The 20784-nt window shown below is 44.8% G+C and overlaps 1 protein-coding gene and 1 long non-coding RNA gene across 7 annotated transcripts in view; one reads left to right on the top strand and one right to left on the bottom strand.

Moving 5' to 3' along the window:
- Positions 1 to 20784, bottom strand: part of As3mt (arsenite methyltransferase) — a 200719-nt gene that overhangs the window by 15932 nt on the left and 164003 nt on the right. For 2 of the 6 annotated variants that reach the window (XM_076563248.1, XM_076563249.1), the window contains exons 3-12: positions 19408 to 19450; positions 19136 to 19176; positions 18760 to 18887; positions 17836 to 17986; positions 17254 to 17390; positions 15188 to 15257; positions 11989 to 12070; positions 8634 to 8765; positions 7991 to 8133; positions 379 to 513 (exon numbers count right to left, since the gene is read on the bottom strand). In XM_076563248.1, the coding sequence (XP_076419363.1) occupies positions 379 to 513; positions 7991 to 8133; positions 8634 to 8765; positions 11989 to 12070; positions 15188 to 15257; positions 17254 to 17390; positions 17836 to 17986; positions 18760 to 18887; positions 19136 to 19176; positions 19408 to 19450 (1062 nt within the window). Of the gene's footprint in view, positions 1 to 378; positions 514 to 7990; positions 8134 to 8633; positions 8766 to 11988; positions 12071 to 15187; positions 15258 to 17253; positions 17391 to 17835; positions 17987 to 18759; positions 18888 to 19135; positions 19177 to 19399; positions 19455 to 20784 lie in introns of all 6 variants that reach the window. The other 4 variants (XM_076563250.1, XM_006983331.4, XM_076563251.1 and 1 more) reach the window with 3 other exon arrangements.
- On the top strand, positions 434 to 5151 carry LOC121824294 (uncharacterized). Its single transcript, XR_006066124.2, has 3 exons — positions 434 to 534; positions 1779 to 2005; positions 3699 to 5151. It is a non-coding gene; the product is annotated as an uncharacterized LOC121824294 (long non-coding RNA).

Here is a 20784-nt window from a genome sequence, read left to right as displayed (position 1 = left end):
GATTTATTATTGACTTGCTAAGAATAAGGGGGAAAAAGAATTTAGGGGCTGGAGAGATGGCTCAGGGGTTAAGGGCACTGGCTGCTTTTCCAGAGGATCCAGCTTTGATCCCCAGCACGCACATGGCAGCTCACAACTGTCTGTAACTCCAGTTCCAGGGCATTCACAGTGCACAGACATACATGCAGGCAAAACACCCATACACATAAAATAAAAATAAATCTTTAAATAAAAAGAATTTGTCACATCAAATCCAATTATTTCTATGTATCAGCTGTGGAAGCCAGCAGCAAAGAAACCTAATGTCTCTGCAGAGCCTGGAGTCTGTGGTTGTCTTAAGGGCCCTGTTTGAAGTAGGGAACTGAAAGTCAAACTAACCTTTGTTTCTAATCCAGAACAGCCCTGGGCAGCCAGCAGCTCGGCTCCAACAGGTGTGAAGAGAAACTGTGGAGCAAAACGTGAGTTCTTCAAGATAGCTGCGGTCTCTCCATCCATGTCAACGGCTTCGCCTTCCTAACGGGCAGCAAGCGAGAAGTGAGGATCAAAAACGTCACTTGAGTACTTTTTGTTCCAGCAATCAAACCCAGGTTGCCAGGCTTCCCCAGGCAAGCACCCTTACCTGCTGAGCCATCCTGCCAGCCCAGCAGCTTACTAAGTGTGGCATTGGGGGGGAAAGGACCACACCAGTCCCTAATGTGCTACGCGCTCGTCTTCAGACCCTCCACTGATGTCACATCTATCTGCAGGTGGTCAGCTGAGCAGTGTCAGGATCACTTTTCTCAGAATGTCGACACTGCCTCAGTATTTAATGTCAGAGACAGATAGGGAAACCATCTCACCCTGAACTTTACTTCATCAGCTAAAGGGCAACTTTGGACCAGTTGTTTCTGAAGTATATTTCTCTGACTCCCAAGATGCTTGGGAAGTGAGTTATATAAAGCGGTGGTTCTCAACCTGTGGGTTACAAGGACCCTTTGGGGTCTAATGACTCTTTCCCAGGGGTCGTCTAAGACCATCAGAAAAAAACAAATATTTACATTACAATTCATTACAGTAGCAAAATTACAGTTATGATGTAGCAACAAAGTAATTTTATGGTTGGGGGTCACCACGACATGAGGAACTGTAGTAAAGGGTCACAGCATTAGGAAGGGTGAGAGCCACTGATAAAAAGCAATGCATGTTATTCAGTAAGTATTTTCTCTTTTCTTACTTTTTAAACTTTTTAAAAAGCATTTTTGTATGCGTGTGTGCACACGTTTGAAGGCATGCTGCCTAAGCACAGGTAGAGGCCAGAAGAAAGTACTGGGTAATGCCTCCTATTACTGTCTGTCTGTTCCTTCAGGCAGTCTCCCCCGAGCATGGCATTCACACTTTCTCAGCCGGGTTGGCAGCCAGTGAGCCCCGGCAACCCTCCTGCCTCCGCCTCACTTTGGAGCTGGTATGATCTAGGTACACAGGACAGCTGCTTGGCACGTGGTGCTGGGATCTGAACTCTGGTCCTCGTGGTATTAGCAAGCACTGGACCATCTCTCTGATTCCCCTTCTAAAATTTATTTTAAAGACAAGATCCAATGATGTATCCCAAGCTGATCTGGAACTCACCTTATATCCCAAGCTGGCCTTGAACCTGCAATTCCTCCTAAACCTCACATGTGCTCAGACTGCAAATGGGCGCCACCATACCCAATATAGCATTTTCAGTAAGATTTTCTTCTCTCTCTCTCCCTCCCTCCCTCCCTCCCTCCCTCCCTCTCTCTTTCTTTCTTTTTGGACAGTGTCTCGTGTCATTTAGGCTGGCCTCAAAACTGCTGTGAACCCAGGAATGACCTTGTGTGAGAACCAACCTTACATTTTAAGTTTTAATTACTATGCCTAAGAGATTCATGAACCAACAATGCCTCTGGTCTGCAAACTCCTTGCCCAAGGACAGAGAGTTCCTGAAATGCTGGAGACTGTTGTTTATGGGAGATAACAAGCCACATGTTTTCACTCCCCTAAACAGGTTTGTTTGACCCATCTATACCGGATGTGCTTGATCACATGTGGGCGGGAGGTGTGTAGGCAGGAAACACATCAGGATGTACACTTACCCTGACTGTACCTGGTGGGAAATGCAATGAATTATGGGTTTTCCTCCTTAAGCCCTTGCAATATTTAATTCGGGGCCATTTTCCAGGAACCTGGGTATGGACCTGGCCAGTGCCCATCCACCTGGCCAGTATTTAATTAAAGCTTGCTTCAAGTTTGACTTTGAACTGTGGTAGTGATCTACTTCACAATCAGTGGGATTAACACTTGAATTCCTAATCCTCCTGCCTCTACCTTCCTGGGATGACAGGCATGTACCACCATGCCTGTTTTCATGCAGTGCTGTGCATTAACACCAGCTTCATACATGCTAGGCAAGCACCGTACCAACTGAGCTACATTTTTAGCCTCAGATTTTGCTTAAAAAACAAAACAAAACAAAAATCCCACAATGAGGACCCTGCATCTAAGCATCCTGTATTGCCTCCTCTGGCAGCTACTGATGAGTCCCTCTAGGCTGGCCTCTGCTTTGGATGCTCATCCATTTGTTTATTCTGAACTGGTTCTTGGAATCCCATTTGTTGACTATCTGGTTTTATTTGCTCACAAAGTGTTGTTTGTTTTGAAAGTTTTTAAGTTTCTGCCCTGTTTGTTTGCTCTAGATCCAGAAGGCATTTGGTTTCTAGCAATGGTTTGGTCTGATCATTTGTTGGGAGTCTTTTTTTCCCCCTGACACTCCTTCCATATCTAAAGTAAAGGGAAATGTTTGGAAAAAACAGATTACTTGGTATTCCAGCTAGTTGATTCCAGCATGTAAATTCAAATCGCAAGATCCAGCAGAACTGGGATTATGGGTAGTTGTAAGACATCGTGTAGGGCTGGGAATGAAACTCAGGTCCTCTACAAGTGCAACAAATCTCTTAACCACTGGGCATCTCTCCAGACCTGCTAAATTGACCTCTAAGTTGGCTTATTTTGCACACTAAGTAGATTCTCCTGCCTCTAACTCCCAAGTACTGGGATTAAAGATATACACCACACCCAGTTCAATTAGAAAAAAAAAAAAAAAAAAAAAAAAACCTTTTTAAATCATAAATATGAATCTGCTTCAACTGGCATTTAAATCATCTTTAAAAATAAATAATAAAATTAGTAATTTACAAAACTTATAAGACCACTACATAGAACTGCATCTAAGTTAAAAGATGATAAAAAAAAAAATGGAAACGCAATTTAAAATTCTTAGAGGTTATATCAAAACTAAAGATGGGGGCTAGAGAGATGGCTCAATAGTTAGGAGAACCTGCTGCTCTTCCAGAGGACCCTGGCTTGGTTATTATAAAATAATTCATAAGGGAGAAGACCGTCGTGTGGGGAGTCAGGCACTCAGGCTGGCTAAGGAGAATGGGGACATCCAGGGATTCTTTGGCTGGTTAAAATGCTTGCTTTTCTCATCCAATACTTTTGCTTCTTTAGGCCACACTGTGTTCTTTATTATTTTAATTCTAGGTGTTACAGTCTATTATATATCACATATAAACATTATGTCGGATACAGGGGTGAAAAAGAGAAACAAAACCAGACTCAGATCATGGCTGGTAGATTCGGTGATAGGATCCAGGGATTTCTTCCTTAAAAATCTTACCAATTTTTTCTCTCTCCTGCAGACTGCTTCCATGCCTACTCAGCCTCATTTCTACCCGATTCTAGGAACAAGTCTTCCCAGCACCACAGGACAGAAACAATACTGGGCCTTGGCATGCACAAAATGTGATGCTTGGCCAACAGGGGGACTGTGAAGACCCAAGAAGAAGAAGCAGAAGGAAGGTGGCGGAGGATGCCGAGGAGGATGCAGAGTGTGGAGAAACGCTGTCTGTGCACCCATGTTCAAGAGTCTACAAGGCCAAATGATTGAACTCAAAGACGGTGAGGAGTAAAAATGCTGCAGACCAGAACCAGATCATCTTGGCATGTTTCTAGTCCCCTGACATACATCTGTTGCCCACACCAGTGTCTACCCTAACATTCTTCTGACTATTGAACCTTACAATGTATTCTCGGCAGACCACCAGCTTCACCAACCCAAAATCAAGAATGTCATCAAATAGCATCAGAAACCTATAGCAGAATATTCCCCCACTTGGCTCACCACCAGCCGCCTAACTGTGGCTTCCACCAATGTATTTGGTAGAGACTTGGATTTATAAATGTCTTTGTTCTGGAACCTTCCCCATAGTGTGATGCGCTGTTTGAGGAAATCTGAACCTATGTTCCTTAGACTAGGGTTATCATATTTGGTTGCAAAATAAACCAGCCCTTATCTCTTCGAGGAAAGAACTTCACTTTTGCATCAGTGACATTCTACTTTTCTCAGCTAGAATATGAGTCTGGGTATTTGATTTCAAAGACTGTACTATTCTACATTGAGAAAACAAAGCCCTCTGTTTACAAACGGCTTGATTACATGACACTGCTGTGCCATACTGCTTTCCCATATGTTCACTGGTCTCTCTATAGAACGTCTGAATGAAGCTTTATCCAAGTTCTTAGATGTGATTATAGTATTGTAATTAGAAAAATATTTCATTCATATGAGATGCAGGCTGAGATATTTAAGGCGGGAGTTATCGTGTCTCTAATTTACAGATGTATATCGGGGTATGTATGTTTTACAAGAAGTATGCCTGCCATTACACTATTTTGTCACTATGTGAACACCATAAATTTGTACTCACACAAGCTTAGATGTTATAGCCTGGAACACACCTAGGCTATACATTGTGTATCTAGTACAACCCATCGCTCCTGTGGCCACAATAAACAAAATAACACAAGATTAAATCAAGCTAAAGAGGAAATGATCAGGCACAGTCAATTCAAAGTGCGAGGCTGCTGACGAAACAGAACACATACAGTTTTACAGTAAGTGATTTTCTTTTTATGTACGAGTATATACATTTGGGGTGCTGTTCTTGCAGAGAACCCAGGTTCAGTTGCCAGCCCCCACATGGTGCCTTACAAGCATCTGTTAACACCAGTTCCAGGGGATCAAATGACCTCTTCTGGCCTTTATGGGCACTAGGCTTGTATGTGGTGCACACGCGCGTGCACACACACACACACACAAAACACACACAGAAATTTCTTTTTTTAAGGATGCTTGGAGCTGTGAAGACGGCTCAGGGAAAGCACTCGTCATGTGCATGAAGACTAGAGTTCGAATTTTCAGCATCCACATAAACGCCATGTAGGCATGGCAGCCTGCCTGGAACCCTACTGCTGGAATCTGGACACAAGAAATCCCTGAAGCAGCTGGGCAGTGGTGGCACACGCCTTTAACCCCAGCACTCGGGAAGCAGAGGCAGGTGGATCTCTGAGTTCAAGGCCACCCCAGTCTACAGAGTGAGTTCCAGAATAACCAGGGCTACACCGAGAAACCCTGTCTCAGGAGTTTATAAAAAAGGAAATCCTGGAAGCACGCTGGTAGCTAGACTCACCAAATCTGCAAGCTTTAGGTTCAAGGAACCTCAATAGAAAGGATGAAGAATGATCCACGAAGACAAAGTCAACCTCCACACGTGTGTAAACATACATGTGTGCACACACATAAACACACACAAGTAATAACAGATAAGAGGAGGAACTGAAGAGTGGTTGAGAGTGCTTGCTGCTCTTCTGGACAACCTGAGTTGGGTTCCTAGCACCCAGTCAGGTGGTCCCTGAGTACCTGCAGCTCTAGTTCCAGGGGATCCAACAACTTCGGGCTTTTGTGGACACAGTACTCATGCATAACCCGCCCCCACACACTTAAAAATAAACTTAGATTTTGGGGAGGTTGTTTGTCTGTTTTTGCAAGACAGGGTTTTTCTGTGTAACAGCTCCAGTGTCCTGGAACTCACTCTGTAGACTAGGCTAGCTTCAAACTCACAGAGATCCTCCTGCCTCTGCCTCCTGAGTGCTGGGATTAAAGGTGTTCATCACCACCACCTGGCATTATTGTACTATTTTTTTTTAGCCTTAATGCAATTAAAAATATTTTTATAATATTGAGAAAAAATCTTTTCTGATTTACTTAATAAATACACACAAGCAGGAGATCATGCAGTGTGACACCCAGACCTGTGATCACTTACAGCCTCCTCGGCCTCCACCGACCTCCTCACCTTGGGCCTCTACAGAGTGAGAACTTCCAGTATTTGAGAAGTGTGTGAGGCAGATCTGAGTGTCCTATACACCAAAAAAATGTGTTTCCAGATGGAGTGGGAAAGAGCGTGGTGGGGTGGTAAGTTACCAACTAACGCAGAAGATAACATCTACATCTAGGAATCGAACCACAGCAAGAGACAGGAAACAAAGACGTACCAGCCATGGAGACAAGAGTGATTTAAAAACTGAAGGTAAGGTACAGCTGCTGATAGCCCTCAGGAAATGAGGATGAGACCAGCTGTGGCGGCACAAGCCTTCAATGCCAGCACTCAGGGAATAGAGATGCAGGCAGGTTTTTTCTGAGTTCAAGCGCAGCCTGGTCAACACAGTGAGTTCTAGGCCAGCAAGAGCTACATATAATAAGATCCTAACTTGGGGAAAAAGTCGGGAGAAAGATGGGATGGAAATACCCAAGGACCATCAGGTAAATGAAAAGAAAGAGACCACCACCAAAGCCCTAAATGATGGCCACTCAGTGTGTCAAGGAAGTCAGCGTCCTTATCATCTCTCAAAAGCCAAATGCCGCTGGGCGGTGGTGGCACATGCCTTTAATCCCAGCACTGGGGAGGCAGAGCCAGGCGGATCTCTGTGAGTTCGAGGCCAGCCTGGTCTACCAAGTGTGTTCCAGGAAAGGCGCAAAGCTACACAGAGAAACCCTGTCTCAAAAAAAAAAAAAAAAAAAAAAAAAAAAAAAAAAAAAAAAAGCCAAATGCCTCCATTCAAGACAACGACAGAGCCACTGAGATAAAACCCACGCATGAAGACTCCTAGAGCACTGGAGAGAAGAGCCTGCCATCTTGTCTTTGCCTGTAAACTGGATTATGATGAAGACTGAAAGAAATTCAGCAGATGCCTAGAAAACTGCAGAACATCGAATGTGAACAGTGAGAGTCTAAAGAAAGGAGAGGAAGGCTCGAGAAGGTTGGAGAAGCGCAGGAGAGAGAGAGGCCAAAAGACAAAGGGGACCCAAAAAGGCTCCCCAGGAGCCTTCTGGGGAGCCTAGTACGTTTTCTGAAGGAACAGATGGAACAGGAGTGCATTGCTGGAATGGCAGAGATGCCATTAATTATCCGGAGGGTCTGACAGCCGTGCAGAATCTTAAAAGGTGGCCTTCCAGGATGTGGCCCAGAATGAGTAAATATGTCAAAATATTCCAAAGGCTGCGGACCTCATGTCATGGACATTTAACAAAGTCCTCATAGAAGGAAAATCAACCAGACATCTAATGCATGTCTCAGAAATACAAAGCAGAGTGTCTCTGCCCTCCTCTCAAGAGCTGAGGTGCTTTGAAGATAATTCCTGCCCCTCTATACCACTGAGTATTCATTCAGATAATATGTTCTTATTAGAAATTCCAAACCTGAAGCACTTATTAAACCTAAAATATTTTAAACTAATTAAAAGGGTCTGTTAATTTCTATGCCTTTGAATCACTGGTCAAAAGAAAATATAAAAAGTTTATTACTCCATTGTAAGCAAAATGAAGGCTTCGATTAAGGGAAAAACAAAATTCACACAAACCAACCAACATCAGAATAGTGAGAAGCAATTTAAGGTCAAATTGAAGATCCAGGAAAGGTGCTGTGGCTGGGGTGGGGGTGGGGAGGCACCAGGGTAAGAAATAACGCTACAGAAATAACGGGTACCAGTCTTGCCCACCCCAAAAAGCTGAAGATGGAACATGGGGCCTTGCATATGCGGGCAAGGGCTCTACTCTTGAGCCATACTGCCATCCCCATGGGCAGCTTTTTACCTTGAACGTGAAATTTGCATCGAAGATTAGTTCTCTTTCATGCCCTGTGATTCCTCCTTTGTACACAACTCGGCATCTTTTAGCTGGTTCTATCTTAGGGAGTTTGAAGAGTCGAAATGTGGCAGACACAAAGCGACAGTCACCTGAAAGCAGACACACAGGGCTCACTTTCCACACCCAGATGGCATTCAACAAACGAGGATGGAGCATACTGTAAAGGTGAATTCTTTACTGCATGCCATCAATTCTTTCTGGGCGCTTCAGTCTATTTACTGAAATAAAATAGTTTGTTAACTATCCCTCTGAGGGAGGAGCTGAAATTATTCAGAAGACAAGGTGGACACTTTCAGATGACGCAGTTTCCCTCGGTAAGAATCACTCAATAAGGGGACTGGAGAGGTGGCTCAGTGGTTAAGAGCACTGACTGTTCTTCCAGAGGACCTGGGTTCAATTCTCAGCACCCACATAGCAGCTCACAATTGTCTGTAACTCCAGTTCCAGGGCACCTGACACCCTCCCACAGACATACATGCAGGCAAAACACTAATGCTCATTTTAAAAAATAATTGCTCCTTAAACTAACTAAGCACTGAACGGAAACCATCCCCACGGCAGTCACAGGGTCTCTGCTGTTGTTTCTTACCAAGAACACTTTCTAGTTCCTTGTTTTGAACTGTAATGAGATTGGCAGTGACCAAACGTGGAGGACAGAACCCAATTTTCTGGGCAATGATGGCAAGATCCTTCCAGTACAAAGCACCACCCAGGCATTCACCTTAAGAGAAAAATTACAGAGCAGTCAGTACTTAGAGCAGCATTGTGGACATTTATAACCTGTACAATTAACTAGGACATCGTATTAAGATGTAGGACCTAACTGGCCATGGAGGCGCCCGTCTGGAACCCCAGCATGTGGAAGATAGAGGAAGATAATGAAGAGTCCATATTCATCCCTGGTGAGTGTGAGACTCTTTCTCAATAAAACAAAACCACAAAAGCGAAGGATGTACATTGCACAAATTCCTAAATGATCTTACAATAAAAACCCAGAGCCAGATATTGGGGTAAATGCTGAAAGATCAGAGACAAAGGAACAAGCCACTAGAGAAACTTCTTATCACTACCAAATCCTCAGGCTGAATGGAAGACGAGATCCTATCTCCACGAATCCTCTGACTGAAAACCTCTGAGTCTGTCTCTTTAAGCCTTACGTACCTTTCTCTGCCCAGCCATATTACTTCCTTCCTAGTGCTGGGATTAAAGGTGTGTGTGCTTCCCAAATACTAGTAGCAGAGGCATGAGATCTCAAGTGCTGGAATTAAAGGCGTGTGACTCCCAAGTACTAGGATTAAAAGTGTGTGCCACCACTGCCTGGCTGTTTCTCTCCTAGACTAAATCAATCTCATGTAGTCCAGGGTGGCTTTGAACTCATAGAGATCCAGATGGATCTCTGCCTCCCGAGTGCTAGGATTAAAGGTGTGTGCCAGCTGGGCGGCGGTGGCGCACACCTTTAATCCCAGCATTGGGAGGCAGAGCCAGGCAGATCTCTGTGAGTTTGAGTCCAGTCTGGTCTACAGAGCAAGATCCAGGACAGGTACCAAAACTACACAGAGAAATCCTGTCTCGGAAAAAAAAAAAAAAAAGTGTGTGCCACCACTGCCTGGCTTCTATGTTTAATCTAGTGGCTGGCTCTGTCCTCTGATCCTCAGGCAAGCTTTATTTGATACACAATATATCACCACAGATGTAGCTTAGTTGATAAAGGGCTTACCTAGCATGGTCCAAGTCCTAGATTGGATCCCCAGCACCACATAAAAGCAAATGGGGTGGAATATATCTGTAATCCCAGCACTTGGGAGGTAGAGTGAAGAGTTCAAAGCCAGCCTGGGCTACATGAGACCTTGTCTCAAAATAAAAAAGTAATAGTAATAATGAAGATAATAGCTGGGCATGGTGGTGTATATCTTTAATCCCAGCACTAGGGAGACAGAGGCAGTCAGATCTCTGTGAGTTCAGGTCTACAAAGCAAGTTCCAGGACAGCCAAGACTACACAGAGAAACTCTGTCTCTCTCAAAAAAACTAAAAAAGAAAAAAATGATTATAATAAATTTAAAACAAAAAAAAATAGGGCCTAGAAATAGGGCCTGGAAGTACCCACAAGGCCTAGAGAGTGATGACCAACCCAGAATTTGTTAGCTAATGGTCTCTGAGAATCCTTTTCAGGACAGTCCTGATGTGTTGGTTCTACTAAGGCACAATCACAATACGTGTGTGTGTGTGTGTGTGTGTGTGTGTGTGTGAATCCACACTCGGAAAGGTGCTGTTAGTGGGAATAAAACGGCATAAACTCTGCTTCTGAACTCCAGATGAATCCCATAACGATCTATTACTAGAACAATAACTGCTACTAATGTTCACAAGGCATTTTTACAGATTTTCTTCAAGTACAAAGATATTTATACAAGTTTTATGTGTTACACCAATAAGTTGGAGACAAACTTAACCGTCACCAGTAAGCAAACACTTCAAGCTGAACAACACAGCTGTGTAATACTGTTATACATGTTTAGACCAGAGCTGGAGAGATAGGTCTGAAGTTAAGAGCACTGGCGGCTCTTCTAGAGGACCCAGGTTTGATTCCCAGAACCCACATAGCAGCTCACAATTGTCTCTAACTCCAGTTCTAGAAGATCGAACACCCTCATATGGCCTCCACAGGTACCAGACCTACATGCAGGCAAAATACCCACATAAGAAAATTTTTTAAAATGTTGGGACTTAGGAAATTTGTTTTTTGTATTTTTTAGAATGTTTTGTTTTAATTATTTTGCTTATTTACTACCTTGCTTTTTTGGAGATAGGCTCTCACTATGTAGCCCTGGCTGGCCTGGAACTTTCTATATATGCTAGGCCTTGAACTCATAGAGATCTGCCTGCCTCTGCCTCCCAAGTGCTAGAATTAAAGGTGTGCAACAATACTTGGCTTATGTATGTATGCATCTGTGTGTGTTTGTCTTCTGTATCAGAAACAGCATATGCCACAATGCGTGTGTGTGTGTGTGTGTGTGTGTGTGTGTGTGTGTGTGTGTGTGTTTGTGTGTGTGTGTACACATCTTCTTGGGTGAGGCACAAATGCCATAGGGCACATATGGAGATCAGAGATCTACTCTCTCCATGCACCTTTTTATATGGGTTCTGGGGATCAAACTCAGCTCATCGGGCATAGAAGGAAAGTGACTTACCAATTGAGTCACCTTATAGGCCTTGCTTTTCTGCTTTTAACATTACTCATTTATATTACTGTATAATAAGAAAAATGTTAACACGATCTATTTAAAAATGAGATTTTTTTTATACTATGTCTCATCGTGCAGCCTGTGCCAGCCTTGAGTGAGCGCTGTTCCTTTTGCTTCATCTCCAAAGAGCTGAGGTCACAGGCATGTACCATCACTGCCAGCTTAAATGCAAAAGTCAATCATGAGCATGCATTTATCTCCTTAACATCTAGAGACTCTTAAGTGGCAATAAAGGAATAAATACTCTATCTCATTTATTCTTCAGAATAGTTTTTTAAAGTAGTCTGTTATTATTTTCATTTTACAGTTTAAAGAAACAATAACAGATTAATTAAATTGCCTGAGATTATGTCACTTTTTAAAAAGTTTATTTATAGTGGTGGGGGGGGGGCACATGGGCATTTGTGCCACAGTGCACATGTGCAGGTCAGAGGTCAGCTCTGCGGAATCCGTTCTCTCCTTCCACCTTTACATGCATTCCAGGGATCAAGCTCAGCTTGCCAGTCTTGAACCACAAGCCCCTCTTCCCACTGAGCCATCTCACCGGCCCTCATATTGTTTCTGGGTGGTAGACAAGGAATCGAACCTTCTGGCCGTACGCCATTTGCTCCCCCAGCCCGTGGTCTCACCCCAATGTACTTGGAGGATGGAGCTCTACACTAGTCAGTAATCACTGATGTAAATAAAGCAAGAATGCATACCCCATAAAACCTTGTGTGACTTGATGTCTTCTGGCACTTCAAGGCTAGCATAGACGTCACTGAAATACAGCTCCCCACCATACTGAAAAAGAGCAGCATGCGTCCAAGCAAGGTTAAAGATTACATTCATTCCAGATAACAAAAAAAAAAAAAAAAAAGATTTTTAGGAAAGCAACTTCAAAATTCCAGTGTTTGAGCTGATACTGACCAAGCTGATCCTTGAACAAGTAACAGCTGCCACCATCATTAAAATCAACACACAGGGCCCCAGGTGTTTAATTCTCCAGTGTCCTATGCAACATAAAGTTGCTTTCTAAGACTCGGAAAGGGGGGAGTCAACAGGAAGTGGAGAAGCAGGAGAGGATGGAGGGAGGGTGAACGTCACCTGTGTGCACTGTTTGCAGTATGGAAACAGTGATAAGGGCTGGAGATACGGGTTGTTGGGTAACGTGCTTGCTGCTATGTGAGCACCTGCTGAGTTCTGCTCCCCAGCATCCACGAAAACCAGGGGTGGTTCGCATCTATAACCCCAGCTCTGGTGGGGCCCACAGCTAAGTCCCTGGAGCTGATCAGCTGGCAATTCTACCCAACTTGGTGAGTTCCACATTCAGTAAGAGACCACAGGTCAAAATAATAATAATAATAATAATAATAATAATAATAATAATAATAATAAAGTAACATAAAAGATTTGTCTTATCAGGAAAATTCTTTAAAAAAGAACAAAATGTGAGGGTTCAAAGAGATTAGAACAGCGGTTCTCAACCTTCCTAACGCTGCAACACAGTTCCTCATGCTGTGGTGACCCAACCATAAAATACTTTGCTGCTACTTCATAACTGTAATTTTGCTACTGTTATGAATCGTAATGTAAATATCTAATTTTCAGGATATCTGATATGGAACCCACAAAGAGGTCACCACCCACAAGTTGAGAACCACTGATATAGAAGAACCAAGTTCATGGGGCTGGAAAGATAACTCAGAGGTTAAGGGCTCATGCTGCTTTTCCAGGGGTCCTGAGTTCAATTCTTGGCAACCACATTGTAGCTCACAACCATCTATAATGAGATCTGGTGCCCTCTTCTGGCATGCATTCATATATGCAGGCAGAACATTGTATATATATAATGAATAAATAAATCTTTTTTAAAAACATGCAGATGAAAACATTATTCTGTTCTATTAAAAAAAGAACAAAGTTCAGCTTCCAATACCCATACAGTGGATCACAACCACCTGTAAGTTCTGATCTCTGTGAGTACCAGACACACATGTAGTGCACATGTATGCATATAGGCAAAATATTCATGCATATAAAATAAGTAAATCTTTTTTTAAAGTTTTTAAATAAACAAGAACACAGGAGGGAAAAAGTGAGTGTCTCTCCTAAATACATTCAGGTTGTCTGAATTTTTAGTGAGTCCAAACAACACAGCCCTAGGTGTCTAGACAACTAACAGACACATCCATAGAATTAACAGTCTTATCCTTTGAAAATTACAGTAATTGAGCCATGTGGTGGTGGTGCACGCCTTTAATCCCAGCACTCGGGAGGCAGAGGCAGGCGGATATCTGTGAGTTCAAGGCCAACCTGGTCTACAGAGTGAGTTCCAGGACAGCTACACAGAGAAACCCTGTCTCAGAAAAAAAAAGAGAGAGAGAGAAAGAAGAAAGAAGAGAGGGAGGGAGGGAGGGAGGGAGGGAGGGAGGGAGGGAGGGAGGGAGGGAGGGAATTACAGTAATGAAGGCAGGCAGTGGTGGCGCACGCCTTTAATCTCAGCACTCAGGAAGCAGAGGCAGGAGGATTTCTGAGTTTGAGGCCAGCCTGACCTAAATCATGAGTTCCAGAATAGCTAGAGCTTTTACAAAGAAACCGTCTCTAACAAACAAACAAACAAACAAACGAAAGAAGGAATGAAGGGAAATTACAGTGATATTATTACACATTAAAAATCTTATGGCTGGGCGGTGGTGGCACACGCCTTTAATCCCAGCACTCGGGAGGCAAAGCCAGGCGGATCTCTGTGAGTTTGAGGCCAGCCTGGGCTAAGGAAAGGTGCAAAGCTACACAGAGAAACCCTGTCTTGAAAAAAAAAAAATTTATATATCCTTAACATCTAGGTTAAAGGAGCCAGCAGAAATTGAAGGTCTTATTTAGCTAATTTCAACAGCGTGGATGCCTATATTCTATAGTAATGTTTAGCTTCTCTCAGTTGCTCTCAGTGGAGATCATGAGCTGGTATACAAATGGCATCCTTGAAATAACATGAGGTCATTCCTACACAGATACTTTAAAATTTTTATTTTATTATTTTTACGTGCATGTTTGCCTACAGGTATGTCTGTGTCTTGGTACCCTCAGGGACCAGAAGAGGGCATCAAGCCCCTAGAACTGGAATTACAGATGGTTGTAAGTCACCATGTAGGTGCTGGGAATTGAACCTGGGTCCTCTGAGAGAGCAGCCAGTGCTCTTAACCGCTACCCGAGCCCTTTACAGATACTTCTATTTGAGCAATGTAATGGCTCCGTAAGCCAAAAATCCCAGAGTTTCTTTTCAGAGTGCTAGGGATTGAGCCAATCACACATCTGCCTCTGAACTACACCTTCAGCCCTCCATATCCCAGAATGCTTTGCTTTCTAGCACCAAGAAACAAATCCTTTCATAGGCAGGAAGGATGGGAAGCTCCTGGAAGTTGCCCTTTTAAAAAGGCATCCATATAAAACTTCCATCTTAGATTTTTGCCAAAGATAAGATATCTTGGCATCAGAAATAGTATCATTGAGAAACAGGGTCTGTTCTAGAAAAGGCAAATTCATAGAAACTTTTCAGTGAGTCAGCAGGTTCTGGTGATTCGGCAGGTGTTACCTGGGAGCCAAAATCAATCAATCAAACAGGAAAGAAGGTGAATGTCCTAACAGTCAATGACCAGCAGCCGGAGAGGAAAACAAGCCCTGTCTAGGGCATTACTCTCACCCCATGCCACCCCACCCCAACTTTTGTGTACTTTTTTGTTTGTTTTTTGAAACAGCATCTCAGATAGTTGGCCTTGAACTCCTGATCCTCCACCATGACCAACTTGGCTCCCTCTTAACTTGGTGCATAAATCAAGAGTTTGAATTCTTAGTTCCAGAAGAGAACGTGATCCTGTCAGCCCTCTCTGGTGTTAACACATCATGTCTCCCTCCTGCCCTCACCTTGAGCACGTGATACACCTCCCGAAGCACTTGTCCTTTATCGGGGACAAGGTTGATAACACAATTGGATCTAAAAAACAATAAGGGAAAAAAAGAGCAGATGTTGTAGGACTCAAATCCTTGAAGACCCAAAAGGGGCTTCCATCTTACCGGCAGAGCTACCTGCTTCTTCCTGACTCTCCTTTCTTCCCCATACTCAACTTGTCCCGAGATAAGGGAGCTCGGCAAGTTGTTTAAGACATTTCTGTAAACAAGCAGTGAGTACAAAGTGCAGGAATATAACGCGTGGTTCTTGTTTTGTCCTGATGTTAACCAGGCAAGAAAACAAAACCCGGACTCGATGTCCATCATGGCAGGCGTTCAAATCCCTCAAAGGCAGCTTTCCTAGTATTTTCATTTGAGGCTAGGTGTATAACTCAATTGTTAAATGCTTCTTTAGGGTTCAATTCCCAGCATCAAAAGAAAAAAAAGCCCAATTCTGTCACTTGGGCACGATTTAACAACGACTTGGGAAAATGAGAAACACAAAACACCATAATTTGCCATGAAAAAAAAAATGCAGTTGTTGCTAAATGTGGTGGTGCATGCCTTTAATCAGGAAGCAAAGGCAAGCAGATCTCTCTGCATTCAAGGTCAGCATGGCCTACACAGCACGTTCCAGTCCAGCCATAACTACATAGTGAGACCCTCTCTCAAAACAAACAGAACAAAACAGAATACCACATAGATGATGGTAGTCTCACAAAATTACAATAAAGCCTGTAATTGTCTAGTAGAGCAACACCCAGAACAAGGCCATAGTACATTAGCCAAGTGTTTGCGACGAGGCTGGCGTCCACACCTTACTGACTGCCGGCTGAAGAAAAGTACAACGCATACAAACAATGATGCTCCTGGCCTTTGTTTACGATGCTCTTATCCTGATTTTATGGTGAATTTACTCTGCTTACAAGAAAACACACTGTAGCCGGGCAGTGGTGGCGCACGCCTTTAATCCCAGCACTCGGGAGGCAGAGCCAGGCGGATCTCTGTGAGTTCAAGGCCAGCCTGGGCTACCAAGTGAGTTCCAGGAAAGGCGCAAAGCTACACAGAGAAACCCTGTCTCAAAAAAAGAAAAAAAAGAAAACACACTGTAAAACAGTCTGCTAGGCTTTCAACAGCAACCTCACACGTCTTGAGCGGCCACCACAAGCCTGGATAGCATCACCTCTTGTGTCTGGACTGCTCTGTTCGTTGGGCCCTGGTATCAACAGGCTGGCTCTATGGCGTACACCACACAGCCTAAGTGTGCAGTGGGTTCCATCATCAAAGTCTGGGTGAGTACACGCTGATGTGCACACAATTAGGAAACGCTCCAATACAAAGTTTTACCACACGACCCAGCGTTACACTCCAGATAAGAGGTGAGTGTGCCTCAGGGGAGCGCAGGCTGTGGTCTGGCTGGTCGGGGAGCTCACCGGCTTTGGGGGTCGCTCACCGGCTTTAGGTCGGTGGGCAGATGTGTTCACACTGCAACGTGACTTTGTCTTCTCCTAACTTCTCCAACAAATGCCCAATTGAGGGACAAAACAAAACAAACTCATAATATTTTGAGTTTATGCTTTGGTGTTGGGTTGTATACATAGCTATCCTTGACCACATGGTTGTGCCAGAGGCTAGACATGCCTGGCAACTGTAAATTCTCTCTCAGGCAGCTGGGTTTTGTTGCTAGTGGACTGTAGAGAGCTCATTACCGCTTCCTTCCTTTATGAAGGCCTGCTAAGTTCAGTTTAATTCCTTTTTCTCTTTTAAACTTTTAAAAACATTTATTTTTACTATATGTACAGGTGTTTTTCCTGCATGTATGTCTGTGTGAGGGTGTGGGATCCCCTGGAACTGGAGTTACAGACAGGTGTGAGCCGCCATGTGGGTACTGGGAATTGAACCCAGGTCCTGTGGAAGGGCAGTCAGTGCTCTTAACCACTGAGCCATCTCTCCAGCCCCGAGTTTAATCCTTCAAAGAGTGGTAGCATGTGTGTGCTCGAACTGAACCAGGCTTCACGCATACGGAAAGGCTGTAGCCCTACACAACGATGTCGTGGCTCTCCTTCTGCACCCCAGCTTCTGCCAGCTTCTCAATGCAGCCGTGAATAAAAGTCACATTGGGTGCCTGGAAACCAAATTTTTCCATGTGGTACTCAAGATAGGTTTTAGCCACTTCCACCTAGAGAAAGAAAAATACAGACTTGGTAATCAACATTATTAAAAAATAAGTATTTTCTCCCTGAAAACTGTCCTATTAAAATGCCATATGCTCCCCTGCCCTGGGTTCTTTTGGATAGATACACAAGATTCGCGAGCCATGCAACAGCCTGGGACAGACGTTCCCAACTAGGTGAGTCTTGCCTGAGGTAATCTCTCATCCAATGACAGATCTTTCTGGCTAGAAGGACGAAGAAAGGGGAAGAGGAAGTGCCGCTGGGTTAAACCTCTGACTGGCTTCTCCACGACAGTCACTGATTATCAATGTCTTCAACTTCTAGGTCACTAGAGGCAGCAACAAAACCCCAGCCTCCTTAAATCCCATGAAGAAAGGCGGGAAGCAGTCTCAGGCCTCAAAGATGATCTGGAGAAACCTCTCCTCCTTTTCCTCCAAATCTTTGCGTTACCTGGACCTCAGTCATGTCTATTCCAGTGACATGTCCCTTCTCGCCAACTAGCTGGCTAAGCACATAGCAGTCTCTGCCACTTCCGCAACCCAGATCCAAAATCTGGCAGTTTTCCAGGAGCTCAGGGACAACCAGACCACAGCCATAATACCTGAGAAACGGAAAAGACGTGTTTTAAAAACAGACTAGCAAATTCTCCAGTAGTAAAGCTCTACTTCCTCCCTCTGTTCCTCCATCACCCACTTACATCACTGTCTTGTCTCTCCCACTAAACCGGAACCATGTCTGCCATAGCCAGGTCGATGGGCACCATGCAAGGTGGCAAGACTCAAGAAAACCATCTAAAATACTTGTTGAATGAATACATCTAAGGCACTGGCTGCTGAACAAGACAAGTATTCTGCCCCCAGGTGCACGCACTGTAACTTGAGAGGTAAAAACAACAGTATGGGAACCCTTTCCCATGGCTGACTGACAGTGAGTGCCCCCGGGGAGAGGGTGCTGTAGCGCCTGGGGGAGAAGGCTTCATGACCCCAGGAGGGCTTCACTGAGGTGCTGGAGAGGTGGGGTGTGTGTGTGTGTGTGTGTGTGTGTGTGTGTGTGTGTGTGTGTAAGGTACCCTCTTTGATAACTGCTCTCTGGGTGGGCAATACCATGGCAGGGGAAGGCAAGATCAGGAGCCATGACTGTTTAGAAAGTGTGAGCTAATCTATCAAAAACTCGAATGTCTCCTAAAATTGGGAGAGATGGAGAGCATCTTTGAGGGGTCTTCAGTGGAGGCACAAGACGCTCAGTGGCCAGCTTTGGGGGTTTCACAGTAGATAGAGGAAGCAGGTTGGCCAACAGAGATGGCTAAATTCCCTAGTGACCAGTATGGGAAAATTGCAGTCTGGAGGCTTCTTGGAAACAGCATATACACTCTACCTCGAGGTAACGTCCTCATGTACATTCTTCAGCGTTTCCCGGATGTACTTGGGGACCAAAGTGACTGGGGTGACACAAGCATTAGTCTGGAGGTCTGCAGATGTCTTCAGTACATTCCCGTAGTAGTTCTGACTCAACGGGCAAGGAGGAGAAAAAAGCAAGGGGAAAATGGACTGGAGTTGTTGCCTGCAGAGCTCGAGGCCTCTGCCACACTCACAGCTTCACTCCAGCCCACCGACCTTTGCTCAAGGTAAACAAACGCTAACCCCACGTCCCAGCCTGCTCTCCCCCAGCATGCTCTGCGAGCAGAAGCTGCTTCCTGGCCAAGACTCCCCTAGAGCAGCGATCTCACGCCAGCCATTCCCTGGACCCTCACCTGAACGTCCTTGTGGATCTCAGCGTCTCGGGGAGCGGCCACTGACAAAGGGGAGAACAGAGGGAAAACCGGGTGACCACACTGAGAGGGACCCGGCTGCGGGCAAGATGGAGGACAGCAGCACAGGGCGGAGTGGACGGGAGGCCTTCAGCGAGGCACAGGCAGGCCCTGCCCAGAGGTGGGAGCAGGGTGGGGGCGCTGTGGGCTGTGGGAAGGCAGAGGTCAGAGGGGACGGGACAGAGGGCGGGAAGGACAGCTACTCACTGACTCACGAGCTCCACGTTCCTGCACCTGGAGAGCTCCACGTTCCTGCACCTGGAATAAACCAACCCCGCTCAGAGCAGCGCCGAGGCCACGCCTCCTGGCTGACCTGCAACCCCGCAGGGGTGGATGCAAAACCGCCCGCAGCAGTCTAGCCCTACACTCTGCTGAGTCTCATTGTCACCATGGAGTCCTTGCATCCCGTATAATGGTTTTATTAGCTAACGTCTTCCTTTGCTGATCCAGAGTTTCATTTATAAATTGTGTGTGTGCCTTAAATGAACACCCACATCTATTTTCCTCCTTGCGGAATGCAATCCCCTTTCCGCCATCCGGCTCATTAAGTCCTTCATTGAGATGTTATTTACATCTATAACATTCACCTTCCTTAGCGCACAGCTCTCCGAGTTTTGCAGGTATCAGGCGTCGTGCTGTGCCTTTAATTCCAGCACTCAAAGACAGAGACTGGAGGAAGAGGCTGGCAGATCTCTGAGTTTGAAGCCAGCCTGATCTACAAAGCTAGTTCCAAGAGAGCCAGGGCTACACAGGGAAATCCTGTCTCAACCACCACCACCACACACACACATACACACAGATAAAAGTGGTTCTCTATCAGAAAGCTTGCGCGTGCCCCTTGGTAGGAAATCCTTCCATAACCCGTGCTGCGGGCCGCAGGAATCTATCATAAGAACTCAGCTGGTTATGGCAAAGTCACTACCTGGAGGAATCAGGGAATTCCTCCAGAGGAAGCCAAATCCCAAGGAGTTTTTGGTGTTACTTGGCTTGTTATATATCAGCTGTATTCTGTTATGAAAATCATGTGTGCCTTCCTAGTTTTCCCAGTTGATTTTTCCCTAAGAAGGGCTAACAATGTGGACTGATCACTCTCTAGACATAAACATTCCAGGCATTTGGAGAACAGCCTCAGAAAAGGCTTTCTCTGGAATCAGATATCCCCCCTAGCCACTTTCAAGGACTAAAGGAGACATCACCCAGGTGGTCACCCAATTTCCGAGGATTAACAGTGATAACAACCCACAGGCAAGTCTCCTGACTTAGGGTAAATTCCACAAGGGGACACCGCCTAGGTCAGGTAGACATTAAGTAATAGCTTTACACAATTTAGCTCAGACCCCTCCTTTCTTACAGCCTTACTAACTTTATAGACCTCTAACTACTTACCTAACCACTTCTAGGAATATTTAGATAACCTTCTGTGCTAACAGCTATGCTCAGCCAGAACCCCAGTTCAAGCCTCCCTGTAATTATCATTATTGGTAGCATCCGGCCAGGTCCATCACTGGATGGAGGAAAGTACCTTATCAGAGATACCTCTGTACTCTTTAGAACAGACTTAAGCATCCAGGCTACCTGTCTGAGAAGGCCTG

This window comes from Peromyscus maniculatus, chromosome 1, assembly GCF_049852395.1.
Source record: "Peromyscus maniculatus bairdii isolate BWxNUB_F1_BW_parent chromosome 1, HU_Pman_BW_mat_3.1, whole genome shotgun sequence".
Taxonomy (NCBI): Eukaryota; Metazoa; Chordata; class Mammalia; order Rodentia; family Cricetidae; genus Peromyscus; species Peromyscus maniculatus.
The sequence above is the reverse complement of the archived record's forward strand: the minus strand, read 5'-3'. Positions and strand labels throughout refer to the sequence as shown.